Source organism: Panulirus ornatus, chromosome 2 (assembly GCF_036320965.1).
Source record: "Panulirus ornatus isolate Po-2019 chromosome 2, ASM3632096v1, whole genome shotgun sequence".
In the NCBI taxonomy this organism is placed as follows: Eukaryota; Metazoa; Arthropoda; class Malacostraca; order Decapoda; family Palinuridae; genus Panulirus; species Panulirus ornatus.
The window spans coordinates 26,690,266-26,711,814 of record NC_092225.1 but is presented as its reverse complement, the minus strand read 5'-3'; the positions used below and the strand labels follow the sequence as shown (position 1 = coordinate 26,711,814).

General features: G+C 40.4%; 1 protein-coding gene across 2 annotated transcripts in view; it reads right to left on the bottom strand.

Moving 5' to 3' along the window:
• LOC139754723 (CYFIP-related Rac1 interactor B-like) overlaps window positions 1–21,549 on the bottom strand; it is an 81,904-nt gene that overhangs the window by 7,806 nt on the left and 52,549 nt on the right. For both annotated transcript variants that reach the window (XM_071672367.1, XM_071672378.1), the window contains exons 2-9: window positions 19,954–20,054; window positions 16,861–16,982; window positions 11,063–11,165; window positions 10,684–10,820; window positions 7,397–7,600; window positions 5,568–5,647; window positions 3,574–3,700; window positions 2,421–2,491 (exon numbers count right to left, since the gene is read on the bottom strand). In XM_071672367.1, coding sequence (XP_071528468.1) covers window positions 2,421–2,491; window positions 3,574–3,700; window positions 5,568–5,647; window positions 7,397–7,600; window positions 10,684–10,820; window positions 11,063–11,165; window positions 16,861–16,982; window positions 19,954–20,044 — 935 coding nt within the window. In that variant the 5' untranslated portion in view covers window positions 20,045–20,054. The remainder of the gene's footprint in view (window positions 1–2,420; window positions 2,492–3,573; window positions 3,701–5,567; window positions 5,648–7,396; window positions 7,601–10,683; window positions 10,821–11,062; window positions 11,166–16,860; window positions 16,983–19,953; window positions 20,055–21,549) is intronic.

The following is a 21,549-nucleotide window of genomic DNA, read 5'->3' as shown; positions in this document are numbered from 1 at the left end:
GGCAAATTGTATGGGAGGGTATTGATTGTGAGGGTGAAGGCATGTACAGAGCATCAGATTGGGGAAGAGCAGTGTGGTTTCAGAAGTGGTAGAGGATGTGTGGATCAGGTGTTTGCTTTGAAGAATGTATGTGAGAAATACTTAGAAAAGCAAATGGATTTGTATGTAGCATTTATGGATCTGGAGAAGGCATATGATAGAGTTGATAGAGATGCTCTGTGGAAGGTATTAAGAATATATGGTGTGGGAGGCAAGTTGTTAGAAGCAGTGAAAAGTTTTTATCGAGGATGTAAGGCATGTGTACGTGTAGGAAGAGAGGAAAGTGATTGGTTCTCAGTGAAGGTAGGTTTGCGGCAGGGGTGTGTGATGTCTCCATGGTTGTTTAATTTGTTTATGGATGGGGTTGTTAGGGAGGTGAATGCAAGAGTTTTGGAAAGAGGGGCAAGGATGAAGTCTGTTGGGGATGAGAGAGCTTGGGAAGTGAGTCAGTTGTTGTTCGCTGATGATACAGCGCTGGTGGCTGATTCATGTGAGAAACTGCAGAAGCTGGTGACTGAGTTTGGTAAAGTGTGTGAAAGAAGAAAGTTAAGAGTAAATGTGAATAAGAGCAAGGTTATTAGGTACAGTAGGGTTGAGGGTCAAGTCAATTGGGAGGTGAGTTTGAATGGAGAAAAACTGGAGGAAGTGAAGTGTTTTAGATATCTGGGAGTGGATCTGGCAGCGGATGGAAACATGGAAGCAGAAGTGGATCATAGGGTGGGGGAGGGGGCGAAAATTCTGGGAGCCTTGAAGAATGTGTGGAAGTCGAGAACATTATCTCGGAAAGCAAAAATGGGTATGTTTGAAGGAATAGTGGTTCCAACAATGTTGTATGGTTGCGAGGCATGGACTATGGATAGAGTTGTGCGCAGGAGGATGGATGTGCTGGAAATGAGATGTTTGAGGACAATGTGTGGTGTGAGGTGGTTTGATCAAGTAAGTAACATAAGGGTAAGAGAGATGTGTGGAAATAAAAAGAGCGTGGTTGAGAGAGCAGAAGAGGGTGTTTTGAAATGGTTTGGTCACATGGAGAGAATGAGTGAGGAAAGATTGACCAAGAGGATATATGTGTCGGAGGTGGAGGGAACGAGAAGAGGGAGACCAAATTGGAGGTGGAAAGATGGAGTGAAAAAGATTTTGTGTGATCGGGGCCTGAACATGCAGGAGGGTGAAAGGAGGGCAAGGAATAGAGTGAATTGGAGCGATGTGGTATACCGGGGTTGACGTGCTGTCAGTGGATTGAATCAAGGCATGTGAAGCGTCTGGGGTAAACCATGGAAAGCTGTGTAGGTATGTATATTTGCGTGTGTGGACGTATGTATATACATGTGTATGGGGGTGGGTTGGGCCATTTCTTTCGTCTGTTTCCTTGCGCTACCTCGCAAACGCGGGAGACAGCGGGAAAAAAAAAAAAAAAATTATTCAGAAGAGTTTTAGTGTTCACACCGGATTAAGCATTTCTGCCATATTAGACAACAAACAGTTTGTCAAGCCATCTTCGGTTAGTTTATCCATTTCAGTTTGTGACACTTTACTGTACAGGTATACAGTATGTTTGTAATATTATGTAGCTCTATGTTTTCAAGTCAGGTAACTCTCAATCAAATGGCACATTAATGATATGAAAGCATGGTGTTCCTAACAAAGTGACTATTAGCCGATGAGATATAATTCAAAATGATTTTACTGGCTGTTAACCGAAAGGTTGGTGGTTATCCCTGGGGATAGGGGAGAAAGAATACTTCCCACGTATTCCCTGCATGTCGTAGAAGGCGACTAAAATAGGAGGGAGCGGGTGGCTGGAAATCCTCCCCTCTTTTTTTTTAATTTTCCAAAAGAAGGAACAGAGAAGGGGACCAGGTGAGGATATTCCCTCAAAGGCCCAGTCCTTTGTTCTTAACGCTACCTCGCTGATGCGGGAAATGGTAAATAGTATGAAAGAAAATATTTTACCATTGCTTTGGTACAGGAATTCATCACTATTTTGCTCTGCCATGATATCATTACAAGAGGCATTATGAAAGGAAAACCTTACAATATCTTGAAATATTTTATGAATGATGGAAAAGAATATGTGAAATGGTGAATCAGGGAAATATATTTTTCGACGATCTTGTTTCTGCCTGTTACCACTTTCCTATTTGCCCCCTTCAGTGATATTTCCATTTGTTCTCTTGTTTATCTTATGCTATTAACTTGCTCAACTCTAATTTGCCCTCTTTTTCAGCACCCATGTCCCGCTACTTTTTCTTATACATCCCCAAATCACTTGCACTCCTTCCCTGCAAATAATGCCTATCACTCTCTTTTACTTTTCTCTTTCTCTTTCCATTGTAAGGAGAAAAATAAATTTGCATGTTACAAAATTATGGAACACTAACCTGAGAGCATTAAGAAGGTTTTCTGAACTAGATGCTGGCTGGTCTTTCAAAACTTTCACACAGCCTTTCACCTGGAAAAGAAATGCAATAATGATGTAGGTAGAAGTTTAGTTAATGTGCCATCACGGGTTTGAGTCCAAGGCCTTCACTAATAAAGTATAATTTGGAATACATGAACAATATCAAATTAGAATACTTACCTAATGAAAAAAAATGATACACAGTTAACAATATTCTTTTTTTCTTTCATACATGTTCATCATTTCCTTCATTAGCAAGATAGCACCAGGAAGAGATGAACAAATGGATTTATCTGTTCATACCTACTCTCTCGTTGTTATGTATAATGCACCAAAACCACAGCACCCATCCACAATCAGTCCCCCAGACCTTTTCACGGCTTCCTCGGGATACTTCATATGCCCAGGTTCAGCCCACTGATAGCACATCATCCCCTGTAAACCACATTGCTCCAATTCCCTCCATCCCTTACACGTTTTGCACCTTCCTGCATGTTCAGTCCCAGAGCCTTTTAAGCATCTCTCACTCCATCATTCCACTTCCTCTTCTGTTCCCCCTTTTCTTTGGTCCTTCTATTGATATGTTCAACCTGTCAGACATCCCTTCCCCACTCATCCTCTCTGTGTTTCCAAACCATTTCAGCAAACCCTCTTTAGCTCACTCATACAAACTCCTCTTTCTATCAAGCCTCTCTCTGCCCCTGTCATTTCCTATTGAATCAACCCTTCTCACACCACATATTTTCCTTAAACATTTCACTTCCAACACAGTCACTCAGTTCTTTAAAGTTCTGTCTGAAGCCCATGCCTCACATCCATAAGCACTAATGGGACTGCTATACCATCAGAAACACCTACTGACATGCTGTCTCAAAATGTAGCTCTAACAAATCCTTCCAATAACCAGGCAGGTAGTATCAGTGATATGCCTTGCTGGTCGGGGGTTACCAACCAACTACTACCTACCAGAGTTGTTGATCTTATGTATGAATATACTAGTAGTTGATCTTATGTAAAATTACACTAGTTCCCAATTAAAAAGTTACTTTGATTTGGCTAACAGAACTTGATTTATAATTCTAAAATTGGTTTTTCTAAAAGCATATTCATAATATTCCTGAAGAGAAACTTACATCAACATTGGAAGCCTTAACAAAAGCGCCCACTGGGTGAACATGATCATACAGGATAATGAGAGCAACCATCACCCGCAAGATGAAAAGCTGTGTCTCCTCTCGTCGAAACCTAGCTATTAACTCCCTGAAATAAAAGTGAAATGTAGTCTTCATTATCTCTCAGTTCAGTACAACCAGATGCAGGTTTTGACTGAGCATAAGACAAGTGACCTATTTTCCATTATTGTTTGACCTATTTTCCATTATTGTTATCTCATTAATCCTAATCATGACTATGGCAAACAAGTATGAAAGAATAAAGGGATTACAATTTTTCTTTAATGTTAGTTGAGACAGCCTCACCCTACTCTTTACCTGATGCTAATCCAACACTTTATCATCTATGTAATCACCAAACCCTACTTTTGTCTACATTAGACTTGTCAAAAGCAGACAAAGGAAGAATTTTGGATAAGTACAAAAACTTTCTCTAAATGTTTTACATAATAAACATATACATATATTACAAGCAAGAAACATCTAAAAACTGCATTACAAATATGCCAAAGCTTTAGATACAAAATGTTTGGACCTTAATCTAGGTACATCGGAAAAAGTGGTAACTATAATCTGAAGAAAAAAAAACAATTCAAACTCTCCCATTCCAAAAAATTTGGACAGGAGATATTCCGACTGAACTTCTCTATCATACATCATAATTCAATTCCAAGCATTTACTAATTAATTTATATTCTCCTACACATACACTTTTATCTAAAATCCTAATACCATTCAACACTCTTTTGTTTGTGCTCTGAAAAGCTAAAGCTTTCCAACATCAACTTATATCTAAGTATCAAAGTATACTACTTTCCTAAACAGTCTTTCTTGAAATTCATAAATGCAGCATATACTTTATCTAAAACTTTTTCCACATGTTATGAGTAAAAATCTAGTACAGTAGCATTGTGATATACCATATTTTGATATAACAATTTCAGTATACCAAGGGCATCTACATCACTTCCATTTTTTCATTATAACATAAGCCGTCGTGATGTAAAGCAAGCAAAACTGATCATATGCTGCAGGGGTGCTGATGCTGCCCAACATGTCAGTTTTTGCTAGAATTCAAAGAGTAAGGACACATCATTTGGCACTCATACATTTCTACACATACCCGCTTCAACAAGTCACCATTATGCTGAAGTGTCCTCAAGTATTCCTACTTCAAGCTAGCCTGTCCAAGATACTGAATGAACTTATGTGTGGGTCTGGCACTTCAGCAGTTGCTCACCATTGTGGTGTTAATGAAAGTAGCAATGGCAATGTATATGAGGACACCAACAAACGAAGTTGGAACATGCTCTTCCATTTAACCTTTCAGCATCCATAAATAAATGCTCTTCCTACCCTAAAATTCAGGAATTTCAAGACTATGAAAAGTACATAACTGTAAGATTAATGGAAACTTTAATTACAAGAATAAACATTATATAATAATCCTGCACAATCTACTACACAGCCATGCTCAACACTGCTAGACATATGCTTGCCACAAAGTAAACACTACTTTTTAGCTGTACTGTATGACATTACACGAAATTTTCTGTCATTTTTACTTAAAGATTAAATATTTAGTTGTTTATATATATAATGATTTTTTATTTTGTCCACTGACACAACACAGATCCCTGTATACCTCATCACTCTAATTCACTCTATCCCATGCATGCCTTTCATCCTTTTGTGTGACCAGGCACTGAGCATTCAAAATCAATTTCACTCTAGCCCTCCATCTCCAATTTGGTCTTCCCTTTCTCCTTGTCCCCTCCATAACTGACTCATGTATCCTCTTTGTCAATGTTTCCTTTTCCTTACTGTAAGTCATAATATCCTTCTCTAAACTGATAATTTTTGAAAACAGGCCAGAGTTAATGCATTGTGATAAATTCTCACAATGAAACTTGTTAAAAGTTTACATACAAATGTTAGAAATAAACAATACTCACGGATTTTCTAACATTCTCTGACACACTTTTGCCATGGTGCCAAGAGTTTCTGTTGTGTTTTCAAGGGGTATCTCCTTATGCTGCAGATGAAACAGAAAAATAAGTATAAGATAAATCTGGTAAAATTACTTAACGATGAGCAAAGCTTTTCTGTCATTATGTTCTCATGACTGCTGCTCTTTTGTTGTACAAATAGCCTTCGCTTAGAATTGTGTTGGTAAAAGTTTATATGGTTAAAGATTTATCATTCACTAACCACTACTATATTTCATGCTATCCTGAATGCTGTCCATACCTTAACAAGAAGTCAAATCATGGAGAGACAGTGAATTATGCTTATGAGGAGCTGACTATCCTCACCAATAAACAAAGAACTTACATAACTACCTGCTTGAAAATATATCAGTTACTCAACTCTACACACATTATTCATCAGTAACTATGATGCTGTAGTGAATAAAGAATTTAAAACAGTAAAAAACTTTACGTGAGATCAGTAATATTAGCAAGAATTGCAATCAAGTCTTCAAGATGAGAATAATCATCCATCATCTGCAAATCTTGAGAGTGTTCTTTTTCAGATCATCGGGGGACTTATTTCAGCACTAATTAGGAAAATGTGGTCTTCATTACTGTTTATTAAAAAAAAAATCTGTTTTCCAGTCCTTACAACAACTAAGCATGAATCCTTTACCAAGGATAAAAAGATGAAATGTATTATATGACACTATGGTTAGAGCTACTGGAGAAGAGACAGATCAAGAAGCAGACAAGTAGATTCAGCAGGTGCAGGATCAACCCTTCCAGTCCTAGCCCCAATGATCTCAACTACAAAAATTTTAAGTTTGCCTAAACCATTTACTTTTCTACACACTAAGGCAGCTATACATCCAGGATTTAATGGTGGTGGGGGGAGATGAAATCATTAAAACACTGATGAAAGCTTCAAAACAACATATTGTATCTCAAAGAACTTAGAACTTTTGAGTTATATTGTATCTCAAAAAACTTAGAACTTTTGAGTTTTTTGGATATCAAATTCAATCACTAACATTAGTAAAATTCTTATAAAAGGGAGTGCAACTCTTGTGCATAAGTAAATTTATTAGGAGACCAGCAACAAGTTTTGAATTATGGTATAAGACAGCTGACAGTAATAATTAAGGAAGTTTTATTCAATGAAACAATTTCAAATGATTTTGTTGGTAGAAAAAATCTCCTTATTAAAAACTTATGTCATTGTTTTGGGAATGTCATGTACTGGCAAGGTTATTTCTTTGGTCACTAATGTTAAGTCAATGAAACAGTTAAATAAACATACTTTTATATTTCCTTTTGAGGGACTAAAGGTGTGAGAATAACTGTAGGAATATATAAATCACCATTACTGGATAATGATAGCTCAAGGAGAAAGGGGTGTCCCCCCTTACCCCTACACTCATGTATTAAGTAATGATTCTTATGCTGTTTCTTTTCTAAAGTAATTTTAGTGTTGCTATTATCATGACCAAAAAGCTTTCAGACATAAGGAACATTAGATAATATATCCCAGCTCCTTAGAAATCATGTCTTTTCAGTTCACAGTCTACCTACATCTGAAAAGCTTTATCCCTTCTAAGGGCTGCCTTAGCTAGAGTTATCCAGTATACAAGAGAAAAGCAATTTATATCTCACATTCAATAAACTTAACAAAAACTTATTCTTCCATTAATAACTACATTTAAGTATCACTGGTAAAAACAACCATATGGTCTATGACAAGAAGTCACAAGTTCATAGCATTCTATAATGAAACAGAACATACTCTTAATAACATAAATAAACCTCACCTCTGTGACAAATTTAGAAGTTGCCTCACTAAGGATTTTCAGCATTGGAGTGGAATTGGCATAAAAAAGACTCATCTTGTTAGCTAGCTGATGGTCTATCGTTAAATCGTCTTCAACAGTGTCTGTGCCATTATGTTCTATCTTGGAACGCATAACAGTACGACGGTAGTAACTAAAATCATTTTGGATGGCTGGAGTTGTCATCTGGTGGGAAATACATAGTGAGAAAGGTTCATAAGGTTAACAGCTTATAATTATGTATCATGGAGAAAGAGTGCCTACCTACCTGTAAGTACCTTTGACAACATTCTGCCAGAATGGCAGTGTTAGTATGAAGGCTTACATGTCTTGCTTCTTGAACTATTTTGTTTCTTACTACCACCTCTACTTTTCCAGGTTACCAGTGTATCCAGGAATCACTTCAACCATAAGCCTAATCTTCTAAGTTTCTGCAATCATTCCATGCATGTTTTGTATTTTTCTTGCAAGCTACATGTTCAACCTATACTTGGTAAAAAATACTGTATTCATATATTTTCTAAACAATTCTCTACAGTAGGTTGTCAACCAACTCATACACTAATAATCGTGGAAGTAGTCACAAAAATATGAATAAAATGCATGTTACGAGTTTTAAGAGCTACGTAACAAATGAAAGATTGTTTACCATCAACACCATCTCTATCAAGTAGTACACACTAACAAAAAAATTCAACATACACTTGGAAAATCATATTCTTATGAGTACCCTGTAATACAACTTTCTTCATTATAACCTGTCTTGAGCTTATAATCACTTTTCCATTCAAAAAAGAAAGGAGGAAATGGGTGTTAAGAGTGTGAACAGCTAAGTATCCATTGAAAGAATGCTAGCTTGCAATGCTATCTCAACAAGTGCCAAGAACCCATGGCAAAACTTCAAAAGGTATTTCTATGTAGCATTTTTGATCTTACTTCCCAAGCCCTCTCATCCACAACAGACTGCATACCTGCACCTCTCTCCAAAACTCTTGCATTTACCTCCCTAACAACCACATCCATAAACAAACTAAACAGCCACGGAGATATCACACACCCCTGCCGCGAACCGACATTCACCGAGAACCAATCACTTTCCTCTCTTCCTACTCGTACACATGCCTTACATCCTTGATAAAAACTTTTCACTGCTTCTAGCAACTTACCTCCCACACCATATACTCTTAATACCTTCCACAGAGCATCTCTATCCACTCTATCATATGCTTTCTCCAGATATATATTTTTTCTTTTTTCATACTTCATCATTTCCTGTATTAGCGAGGTAGTGCTAGGTAGCACATACAGAAAGATACATCCACTCACATACACATATAAATATATGCACATGCATGTACATATGCATATACACCCCCTCCCAGACATACAACCAAGTTCTGTCATGACTGGCTGGCTGGATCTCGAAATGGACGCAAGTTGGGCATATGTTAGCATGGCATGTAGAATCCATATACCTGTACAGCATTTTTTTATCTTACTCAATTTTTTATCATAATCATCCTTTTTTTTTGGTTGTTAACCAGCTTTATTATATGGTTCTGTAGTTTCTTTTTACCTTTTAGTCAAGATTCTTTAGCTCACATTTCATCATTCTTATTCATTAATTTATATATTTTTCCGGTCATATGTATGGATGGTCGTAAGTCATGTAGTTCGTAAGTAGGGGAGAGCTAGTATATACATACATACACATTACACATATACATATTCATACTTCCTTGCCATCATCTATTCCCAATGCCACATCACCCCACAAATGCATGAAAAAAAAAAAAATCATACACAATCCCCTCTTCTCTCCCATACTTGATCACCATTCCCTGTGTCAGCGAGGCTGTGCCAGGAAACAGAAAACAACCTAAGCCTGTTACCCATGTCGACCAGCCTCAAGGAGAGGATGAACACTTAGGTTGGGTGAAAGCCAACTGTCAAACCAAGGATTTGAATCTATATGAGTCCATGCATGACTCATGATCAGTAACACTAACCACTACACCACAGAAGCCCATTTATACGATTAGTATAGAACACTATTAAGCCTCTGTTTTTCTTGTGAATTGAGTTACATTAAGTTGGGGCAGCAAGGGTGATCTGCTAGGTGGCATGGGTGTACTTAGGATGTTTTGATGGATGCCAAAGGTAGCAGGTCCCTAGAAATGACATATAACTGCTTCTAAGGTCAACAGTGGGTTGTTGAGACCTCCAGGAAACTCCAGTGACTCCTCTTTGTTTGGGGTTGCCATCTATGGCTAGCCAACAGAGTGTGCAGAATCCAACTTATGGTAGGACAGGACAAACCTCAGTCGAGGACAATGGCAACCTACTACACTCACCTTCATCAAGGACAATAGTTCTGCACGCATTAAAAGTGGGTATTCTTTTAAACATTAAAATTATAAAAGTAACTGTCTTTTTAATTTCACACACGTCAAGGCAAACATGTTACAAGTCAATACAATGAAAATAAATTCTTAAATAACAAAAGTCCAAAATGATGAAGGTTGAAACAGTGCAGGCCATGGTGTATCTTTGATAATAGTGTAAATAATCTTGATGGTACTGTATGGGTGTTAGGAATGACAGAATGAAGGAAATGTGTGGTAGTAAGCCAATCATTAATATGGGAGATGAAGAAAGTGAAGAGCAGAATGATTTAGAGGATATATGTCTTGGAAATGTAGGAAACAAATGGAAAGATGAAGATCAAGAGGGAGAGGGAAGGATGGAAGAGAGAGTATTGTGTTATCAGGACCTGAACATTCAGAAAGATGAGACATGCATGGGGCAGAAAGAAATAAAGCAATGCGTTGTCATCTAGGTGAGCCAAGGCACAAGAAGTGGTCACAGGAAACCAAGAAAAGGACTGTGGGGCTTGGTTGTGGAGATGGGCTCTGGTTTCAAAGCAATATGCATAACATATAGAGAGAGGATGTAAAGAAGTGAGGTAGTTCTTCATCTGTTCCCTTGCCACCTTGCTAACACAGAAAAAAATATGTTTCTGTAATAGGTCATTATTATATACAAAGAGAAAAGTATACCTGTAAGAAAAAATGCTGAAAAAAGGGTATGTAAATATACCTGATATGAGATCACCTCACTTGGGCCTCAGATTTACAACCTCACTTACATCCAGTAAGAATGTTCTTTTACTGAAGTTATAAATTGCTAACATAATGATTAAAAACTTCCATTTATTGTTTAATTAAAATTGCAATTGTAAGTTCATCCAATGAACATAAATGCCATACCTTGAGTTCATCAAATTTTAGGGTAAATTCAAGTATTTCTGCAAACTGCTTGACAAGCGCCTGTTGTGTTTCCAAATGTTGCGTTGGAGATATCTCTGGCCCACACAACTCTGCTAGGATCCGTGGAACAATCATCTCTACAAATACATAATCCTTAGTGACTACTGACTCTATTTTTTTTTACACTTCTCACAAAATTATATTCAAGTGAGCAATAGTGTAACAAAAATCCCTTCACAATGTTTATAACAAAACACTGTTATCACCCATATTATAATAAACTTCAGACAAAGGCCAAAAGGTAAAAGCTTCAATAAAGGATTTAGCTAATTTATTTATGCTATAGTTGTCATTCAATGAAAGTGCTCTTATGACTAACCTATATCATTCGAGAAGAGATAAAACTGCTTGAGTTTCTGAACAAGTGGAGTAACCATCTCCCATGCTCGCCGCTGGTAGTCATCTCCAGGATCACTAATTGCCTGCAACAAAGCAGAAGACAGACGAATCTAATGAAAAAATTGTGATGAAGTGCTTTTTAAAAAGCCATTGATAGTAAAAATTTCATAAAATTATTCTGCAGACATACTGCCTTTATTAGAAATACTCATTAAAGAAATAAATATGTTCAAATTATAAACAAATACTATAACAATATCAATAATAATTATTTGGATGATTTGGTGAATGGCACCATTTGATTTGTGGCCCTATATGCAAGAACTCTGTAAGAAAAAAATTACATCCAACCAATGCTCAGGCTTTCCTCCATCTGGTGAATGGAAATACTGAGTTCTGGCCCATATGTGTGGTGTATCCTCTGCAAAAAATTAGGATATTCTGTTTTATATCCCCAGTATGAAGAAGGGCTTAATCAATAAATCAAAACTGTTGAAGCACCAGGCAAGCGCCTGAGCCAATTTGCTTCACATGCCTTTAGTGAGCAATTACAATCCATATGCCAAGCATACTGCATCACCTTGCCATGATCAATGCAAATTCATGTGTGATTTTATGATAATTTTCCTACTTTATTTCCAAGACCATGGTGACAATGGTGTGTGATCCAATCTGCAACAGAACTGGCCTCTACAAATCTGGGACAGAATGTGGACAAAGAAGACATCTGGATCTGTTCCAAAGTATTGTACATTATTTCTCTATAAATCATAACGAATAATGCATAAGTTAATCAAGGTATGCCTATCTATTAAGCATAGCATTCCACTTCACATACACGATACAATTCTTCATCAATTTCAGATGCAACAGATTTCATATCATCCAATACTTTGTGCTTTATGTGGTGGTGAAAACTTATTTGATATGGTGAAAGTGGTATTCTACCTCTACTGTTAAACACTCTCCTTAATGGTATCGTGCTTCCTACCCAACTATTCCTGACATTTCCGACACCGAAAACAACACACAATGTAGGTACAAATCACCTTACGTGAATGAAACTGTATTTCGTGGGATATATTCTTCATAGCTAACAACACTGTAAACCTGAAAACAATAAACCGTATCTTCCTATGGGTTTCCGGAAATAACACAACTATGGAAATAAAGAAAAAAGTCCTATGCCAAATTGACAACAGATAAAGATTTGTCAAAACATGAGTGATGCTTCAAAGACCCATGAATGATTGTGGTCAGATGACCTCACCTTTTGAGAACACACCAAAGGAACTATCATGTCTGTAGACAGGATGAGTAATGAAAACTTTCTAATCATGGGAAGCAAAACCACTGATGACCCTTGCATATGAGAGGAAGACACACGAGTACATAAGACAACCTAATTTTTGAAGGAAATTTTCAGCAAAAATCTTTCAGTTCAAAAAGGTGCTCGAAATTTATTCTACCATAATCAAACAAAAAACATCAGGTCAACAAGCTTAGACCATGCCTTTTCTTGCATCTGTAACACACAAGTTGTCCCTGCAAAATCTCTGATACCACTTAATAATCATTGGTAAGATCTGCTTGGACTGGCCCATTTTCTACTACAGTAGGTAATCATATGTATGATTCACATGAATTTCATTTAAGCACCATTTTCAAGTGACACATCCATGTACCACAATGGAATGTAATATGTACTATATATGATTGACTACTGATACTTCAGCTCACCTAAAACTTAAACAAGTCTCTTCCTGCTAACAATGTGACATACAAATGACAACTTACCAGATTACTGCAAATCGAATCTACTTAGGAGCACAAACACTGTAAAAAGAGCAAGGAAAGCAAACATATTGGAGCCTACTACATCTGTTCAGTCAATTAGTGCCAGATGTAAGGAACACCATGGGAAGACCTCTTCGATTTTAAAAAGCGACGGGACAAGTTCCTCCAAGGTGAACCAGAGCATGACATGTTATACACCAGAAGTAGATCTGCAGCACAAAATCGTCTAGCAGACCAGGCTTTCACTTAGAATACGAAGTCATAGACTGAGTTGTGACTTACGCGAAGAAAACTCAGCCCCCCCCCCCCCCAAAAAAAAAGAAAAACTAAAAATATACTTAGAGTTGGATGAAGTGGTATGTTGTGCTAGAGAAAAAGGTGGAGGATTTGCCAGAGGTCTTGTGGTGTGGTGTGCTGTGTTGGCGATAAGAGGTGAGAATGGTGGAAGATCTTGTGGTTTGAAGTGCTGGTGGATTGTGATGGTGGGAGTGATAGAGGTCTTATGGTCTGATGTGTTGGTGATGTGGTGATAATTCTTGTGTCCTGATGTATGGCTGGTATTCGTACACAAGTTGTGGTAGTCTGAAGATAAGTGGTGGAGGGTGTACAGGTACAGAATGGTACCTACCTACCTATGAGAACATGCGTTAAGAAATACCATAATGGCAGGGGGCTTGCACGAAGCGCTTCACACTATCCAGTACGTTGGCGCAACGTGGAAGAGGGTGTACTGGTGCACAGTGGTGGAGGGTGTAGTGGCGCAGTGTGGTGGAGGGTGTACTGGTGCACAGTGGCGGAGGGTGTACTGATGCAATGTAGTGCAGGGTGTAGTGGCGCAGTGTGGTGGAGGGCGATGCAGTGTAATGAAAGGTTTACTGGTGCAATGGTAAAGGGTGTAGTGAAGCAGTGTGGTGAAGGGTGAAGTGCGCAGTGTGGTGGAGGGTGTACTGATGCAATGTGGCGAAGGGTGCACTGGGCCCAGTGTGGTGGAGAATGAGCTGATGGAGGATGTACTGGAGCAGTGTGAAAGGTGTGCAAGTGCAGAGTAGTGGAGGGCGTACTAGTGCGTGTGGTGGAGGGTGTCTCTGTGGACGTGGAAGATGTGTAGGGTGGGTGGTGAGAACAATGGTACTGCGAGTGGTGGTGAACTAGATGTACTGATAGATGCTGCTGACGAGGGACTATCTGGTAAGAGCCCCGAAGACACTACTGAGTGGTAGTGGTGGTGTGAATCTGGCACAAAATGACGGTAGTAGTTCAAGTCTTGGTATGTACAGTGGTACAACTCTTAGCTGATTGTTAGAAATGGTATAAAGCTTAGCTGACTGTATACATTGTTAGTACACGTGTAACGCTTAGCTTACTGTACTGTTGCCAGTTGTTTGGTGTACAATGTGGAGGTGCTGCTGTAGCGTTTCGCCTGCAGCTACGCTACCATAAGTCGTAATGTCTAAGAATAAAAGGTCGCTCCTATAATCTACAAGTATTGCTGCCATAGGATAAAGGTTGCCCCCTACAATCAACAGCCATACTTCCATAGGACAAAGGCCGTCCCTGTAATCTCCACCAGACGACTTGGTGCTGAAGAACAAAGGTTATTGACCAGGCCAGGTCCCGCCAAGACTTCCCGTCACTTCGGTCCTCATGCAACAATGACGGGTAGCGGCCACATTGCCCTTCCCTCCGTCCATCTTTTCACTCCATATGAAACCCGTCAGTTTTTCCCCCGCTGAACAACCGGCTGCAACCATCTTAGTAACTGTTTCTAACCCATTACTCCATATCAACTGAGACATACGAGAAGTCAGCGGTCTGAAGAATCCCTTTAATATACTGTAAATAATCGAACATTGTGCTTCCTTAAGCCTTTACGGTTAATAGTTCAAGACCAAGAACAGATCGGTGGGTTTCTATCTGGCATAATAATCCATCGACAAACAGAACTTTAATGCAATATCTCCTTCAAATGCTGACAAACAGCACGCTACACCTCGGTACGATTCAAACTAAAAACTATACCAATCCAGTGGAAATTCTGCACCCATTTGAAATTTCCATGCACGTGCATTTTGTGCCCATATAAGGAAATGTCTTGCTCGGCTTTCGCCAATCGGGGAGCTCTTACCCAAAACGTCATCATCGCCCTCGACCAATCAGTGACTGAGGCTGAAACACGCCCCTTAGGTTGCCAAATGTCACAAAATATGAGTAAATGCCTATACCATGTATAAACTCTTACACTGCTAAACTTTATGGTTTTCATTACATCAGGATCCATCCGCGAGTGGAAACTGTATTAAAGATTCAAAATCATGATCTGTGAAAGGGCTTTTGATTCAGTACAAAGGAAAACCTCAAGTGTGTCGACGGAAATAATACATCTTCATAGACCGCCACATCAGACACCGAACGAACATATCAGCAAATTAATTACCAACGTGGAAAACAGGGTTTGTATTGATATACAACTTTCAATGAGGGAGAAATCATTTCTAAGAGCAGCCACATATGAAAATATTGATCAAAGGAATACGAGTCTACAACGCCCCGTAAATTAGTTGCTGGGGGCCACAAGACTCCCATTGTCCACCTCTCAAACAACAGTATACCATTTATTATCAAAATATTGTGGGGTTTAGATGATCTTATTTTACCGATACATCCAAAACTCCAGAGCTGCGCCCGCTAACTCTACCACTACCCTATTCGTTCAAACTACTGTGCGCCGCTGACGTTACCCCTCACTCAACTCTCCCCTCACCTTCCCCACTACAGCACCTCCCGGTCTCATCCCTCCAATCCCATCCTCCTCACTCCAATCCCCCATTCGACCACGCTCAACCCAATCCCATCGCCACCCAATCCACTCATAACCCGTAGCCCAATCCCCGCGTCACATCGACTTCAATCTCCCGTCAAACCCACATCAACCCAACCCAATCCTTCTTCACACTAAACAGCCCTACTACCCGTTCCCCGTCACACAACCTCACCCCAATCACCAATCACCCCAACAACAATGAGCCGTCAAACTATCCCACCATAATCCTCCATCTCACAACCGGGCCTAATCCCTTGTCACAACGTCCCAACCCACTCGTCCACACTACCCACACCCCACCGTGCACATCTTGATGTGTATGCTGCTGGGTTGTGAAGAACTCGCTGGAAATCAGAGACACAAGATGGACAATTTGGGGAGTTTGGCAAATTCTAATTTGGTATCTTAACTAGACGTAAAAACCAAGCTTTTGGGTTTATCATAAATGGACACAACCGAAGGTGAAGACTAGGTTCGTGTTATAGGTTAGATGTTCATGTAGTAGGTTATATTTTGGTCTGTGTGAAGTTTTGCATGAATATTTGCATCTATAAGTGTGGAAAATGTTGGCCATCACGACATAGAGTCAAATAATGCTATGAGAATCAGAATTTCAGATGTGGGTAATCTGTACAGGTTTGTGCAAAAGACAGTGTGTATGTGTGTGTGTGTGTACTCACCAACAGGCGACAGCTGACGTCATGAGACACGACATCATGTAGTCAACAACCCACTACTCCACCACCAAGCTACAGGTCATCCCACCTTTATATAAATACCCGTACCTGTGGTGAGGTCACACAGGCTTAGTTTGGCTCCGTAATGTTCCCGGACGTTACTAGGTCAACATTAAGGACGTGCCTGTGGAGGCGACACCCCAGGTGGACATGAGGGTGGAGGCGACACCCCAGGTGGACATGAGGGTGGAGGTGACACCCCAGGTGGACATGAGGGTGGAGGCGACACCCCAGGTGGACATGAGGGTGGAGGTGACACCCTAGGTGGACAAGAGGGTGGAGGTGACAACCTAAGTGGACATGAGGGTGGAGGTGACACCCCAGGTGGACATGCGGGTGGAGGTCATACCCTAGCTAGGTGGACATGAGAGTGAAGGTGACACGGTGACAGAGGTACCCGTGGAGGTAAAACGAAGACCGTACCTCTCTAATCTCCTTGGCGGCGCCCTTGTACTGTTGGAGTTCCCTGATGACGGCCTGGGACCCGTGCAGCACCTCCGTCACGTCCTCGTACAGTAGACGCTCCTCCTCGCTCGGCTCAGCATCTGCAACGGCACAATACCTCTACTAAAACCTCACCCTCAAGTCCTGATGTGACATCAAACCCCACTCTTGTAAGTGTTAAGCGTACTCTTAAAGATTTATCAGGTGTACTCTTTCAGACTATCAAGTGTAATTTAAGACTGCCATGTGTAGTACATCTTTCAGATTGTCATGTGTACTCCTATGACTCTGGACGAAGAAGTCAGCTTTTTGTGGCTTCCAACCGAGGGAAGGCATAAGAGACTTATGTTGGCGTCTCTTCTTCACTCTACTCCAGAGCCCAAGTCCTGCAGCTCTATCCTGATACTCTGGGAAAGGCATCCAACACTATTTGGTGAAAGTTTTGACACTAATGCCATCCCGGGAGACTTTAATCCCTTGCACACGACGTTAGGATCCTTGGCTAGGCTTGCCATAGGCCTACGGTCAGTGTGTTAGAATATATAAATATATATATATATATATATATATATATATATATATATATATATATATATATATATAAAGTGGCCAACACTGTCACAGCAATACTTTGAAGTTACTAGATGCTTATGAAGAAAGTGTAAATGCTGATCACATTCACCTAGGCTTCGTAAATGCCTTTAACAAAAGAAACCAAAATGTGCGCACTGAGCAATAATAGCTTCATTAGTAAGCCAATGCAACATTACGGTAAACATGTTAAATACGCAAATGCAAGGCTAATGCCTGTGTTTACACTTGTATTTTGAGAGTCAACATGGGAGATGATCGAGAGCTGTTGGGAGCGCTGGACATGAATATATATGATCTAAAACAGTGAAGGGCGTAAATGGGGAGGTGATAACAAGTAGTGGTGATGTGAGAAGGAGATGGAAGGAGTATTTTGAAGGTTTGTTGAATGTGTCTGATGACAGAGTGGCAGATATAGGGTGTTTTGGTCGAGGTGGTGTGCAAAGTGAGAGGGTTAGGGAAAATGATTTGGTAAACAGAGAAGAGGTAGTAAAAGCTTTGCGGAAGATGAAAGCCGGCAAGGCAGCAGGATTGGATGGTATTGCAGTGGAATTTATTAAAAAAGGGGGTGACTGTATTGTTGACTGGTTGGTAAGGTTATTTAATGTATGTATGACTCATGGTGAGGTGCCTGAGGATTGGCGGAATGCGTGCATAGTGCCATTGTACAAAGGCAAAGGGGATAAGAGTGAGTGCTCAAATTACAGAGGTATAAGTTTGTTGAGTATTCCTGGTAAATTATATGGGAGGGTATTGATTGAGAGGGTGAAGGCATGTACAGAGCATCAGATTGGGGAAGAGCAGTGCGGTTTCAGAAGTGGTAGAGGATGTGTGGATCAGGTGTTTGCTTTGAAGAATGTATGTGAGAAATACTTAGAAAAGCAAATGGATTTGTATGTAGCATTTATGGATCTGGAGAAGGCATATGATAGAGTTGATAGAGATGCTCTGTGGAAGGTATTAAGAATATATGGTGTGGGAGGCAAGTTGTTAGAAGCAGTGAAAAGTTTTTATCGAGGATGTAAGGCATGTGTACGTGTAGGAAGAGAGGAAAGTGATTGGTTCTCAGTGAATGTAGGTTTGCGGCAGGGGTGTGTGATGTCTCCATGGTTGTTTAATTTGTTTATGGATGGGGTTGTTAGGGAGGTAAATGCAAGAGTCCTGGAAAGAGGGGCAAGTATGAAGTCTGTGGGGGATGAGAGAGCTTGGGAAGTGAGTCAGTTGTTGTTTGCTGATGATACAGCGCTGGTGGCTGATTCATGTGAGAAACTGCAGAAGCTGGTGACTGAGTTTGGTAAAGTGTGTGGAAGAAGAAAGTTAAGAGTAAATGTGAATAAGAGCAAGGTTATTAGGTACAGTAGGGTTGAGGGTCAAGTCAATTGGGAGGTGAGTTTGAATGGAGAAAAACTGGAGGAAGTGAAGTGTTTTAGATACCTGGGAGTGGATCTGTCAGCGGATGGAACCATGGAAGCGGAAGTGGATCATAGGGTGGGGGAGGGGGCGAAAATTTTGGGAGCCTTGAAAAATGTGTGGAAGTCGAGAACATTATCTCGGAAAGCAAAAATGGGTATGTTTGAAGGAATAGTGGTTCCAACAATGCTGTATGGTTGCGAGGCGTGGGCTATGGATAGAGTTGTGCGCAGGAGGATGGATGTGCTGGAAATGAGATGTTTGAGGACAATGTGTGGTGTGAGGTGGTTTGATCGAGTAAGTAACGTAAGGGTAAGAGAGATGTGTGGAAATAAAAAGAGCGTGGTTGAGAGAGCAGAAGAGGGTGTTTTGAAATGGTTTGGGCACATGGAGAGAATGAGTGAGGAAAGATTGACCAAGAGGATATATGTGTCGGAGGTGGAGGGAACGAGGAGAAGAGGGAGACCAAATTGGAGGTGGAAAGATGGAGTGAAAAAGATTTTGTGTGATCGGGGCCTGAACATGCAGGAGGGTGAAAGGAGGGCAAGGAATAGAGTGAATTGGAGCGATGTGGTATACAGGGGTTGACGTGCTGTCAGTGGATTGAACCAAGGCATGTGAAGCGTCTGGGGTAAACCATGGAAAGCGGTGTAGGTATGTATATTTGCGTGTGTGGACGTGTGTATGTACATGTGTATGGGGGGGGTTGGGCCATTTCTTTCGTCTGTTTCCTTGCGCTACCTCGCAAACGCGGGAGACAGCGACAAAGTATAAAAAAAAAAAAAAAAAAAGGCGTAGTCTACAAGACTGGGGTACTGTTCTTCACAAGGCTGAAAAAATAGAAGTGTTCTGAATAGCTCTACTGGCGCACCTCTGACGACCGCACTCTAACATGAATGGTGGATGTACTTTATATAACAAGGTCAGAAGGCGTGCACTGCTACTAAACTGGATTATCCGGTATACATTACGAGCCTGATGAGTTTACAGCAGATGTGTGTGGTGTCTTATGTTGTTGGCGGGTGTGTGGCAGCGTCGGCCGGACATATAACACAGTGGCCGGGTACTCACTCTCAAAGTCGAGGAAGACGTCATACTTCTGGTGCGAGCAGCAGCTGTTGCCGGCGTCATCCCTCGCTAACAACCTCAGCAGGTTACCCATTATACATCACCTGCAACAGATGACATAGTTACCTACCCATTATACACCACCTGCAACAGATGACATGGTTACCTACCCATTATACATCATGGTTACCTACCCATTATACACCACCTGCAACAGTTTTTGACATGGTTACCTACCCCAACACAAGTCACCTGCAACAGATGACATGGTTACCTACCCATTATACACCACCTGAAACAGATGACATGGTTACCTACCCATTATACACCACCTGTAACAGTTGACATGGTTACCTACCCATTATACACCACCTGCAACAGTTGACATATTTACCTACCCATTATAAACCACCTGCAACAGTTGACATGGTTACCTACCCATTATACACCACCTGCAACAGATGACATGGTTACCTACCCATTATACATCATGGTTACCTACCCATTATACATCACCTACAACAGTTGAAAAGGTTACCTACCCCAAGTCACCTGCAACACACTGACATGGTTACCTACCCATAATACACCACCTGCAACAGTTGACATGGTTACCTACCCCAAGTCACCTGCAACAGTTTGACATGGTGACCTACCCGTAACACACCACCTGGAACAGTAAACAGGTAACAACGCACATCACGAGTAACGGGGTCAGCGCATGTAACACACACCCAACGGTTAAGGGAGGTAACGATCCTACTAGCCTACCACAGTTACCATGGATACCGGTATCCCCATCCAACTCCCTGGTGCAATTCTCAAGGTCATGAACGCCCAGTCTTTGGGTCCCGGAGGCTAACTAACATATTGCTCATGTAAACAAGCCAATTTCATTTACACACAAACCCAAATTCTAACACAGGTAGTTAAAGTGTGTCACGCTATCGCCTCAAATATCATTAAAAACACATTACGGAATGAGATAATCCTAGGTGTCTCGCCAGAAATAAGCGGAGAGAGGTAAGTGGACACTGGTACACATAGTTGTGACATACTAATCTACACCCGAAATTAGGAATTTCCACGCGGGAACCACAAACTTCTGGACAGAGTGTGTGTATAGCTGAGGATTGCTTCTATGTGTACTCACGTCCAAACAGAATCATAATGGGGGGTAGAAATTAAAATCCTATACCGTTACTGAAAAAAAATGACTAAATAAAATTGCCATGGGTAATGCTGAATACTTATTCAGTATCTATTACTGAGTACAGTATATAGGTTGCTCAGTTTAATGGCCTTATCGACTATTAAGGGGGACAGGACGACCAATGAGCACACGTCAAGTTTAAGGGTCGTACCGTCATTCTCATGGGGAAACATGCTCAAATTAACTCATAATCTGGGAATATTGTCGCTTCCGACTAACGAGGGAGGATTCAAGATGGACCACACTACGGGGGTCTCAAGAAAAAAAGTAATTTCTCTCTCTCTCTCTCTCTCTCTCTCTCTCTCTCTATATATATATATATATATATATATATATATATATATATATATATATATATATATATTATCCCTGGGGATAGGGGATTA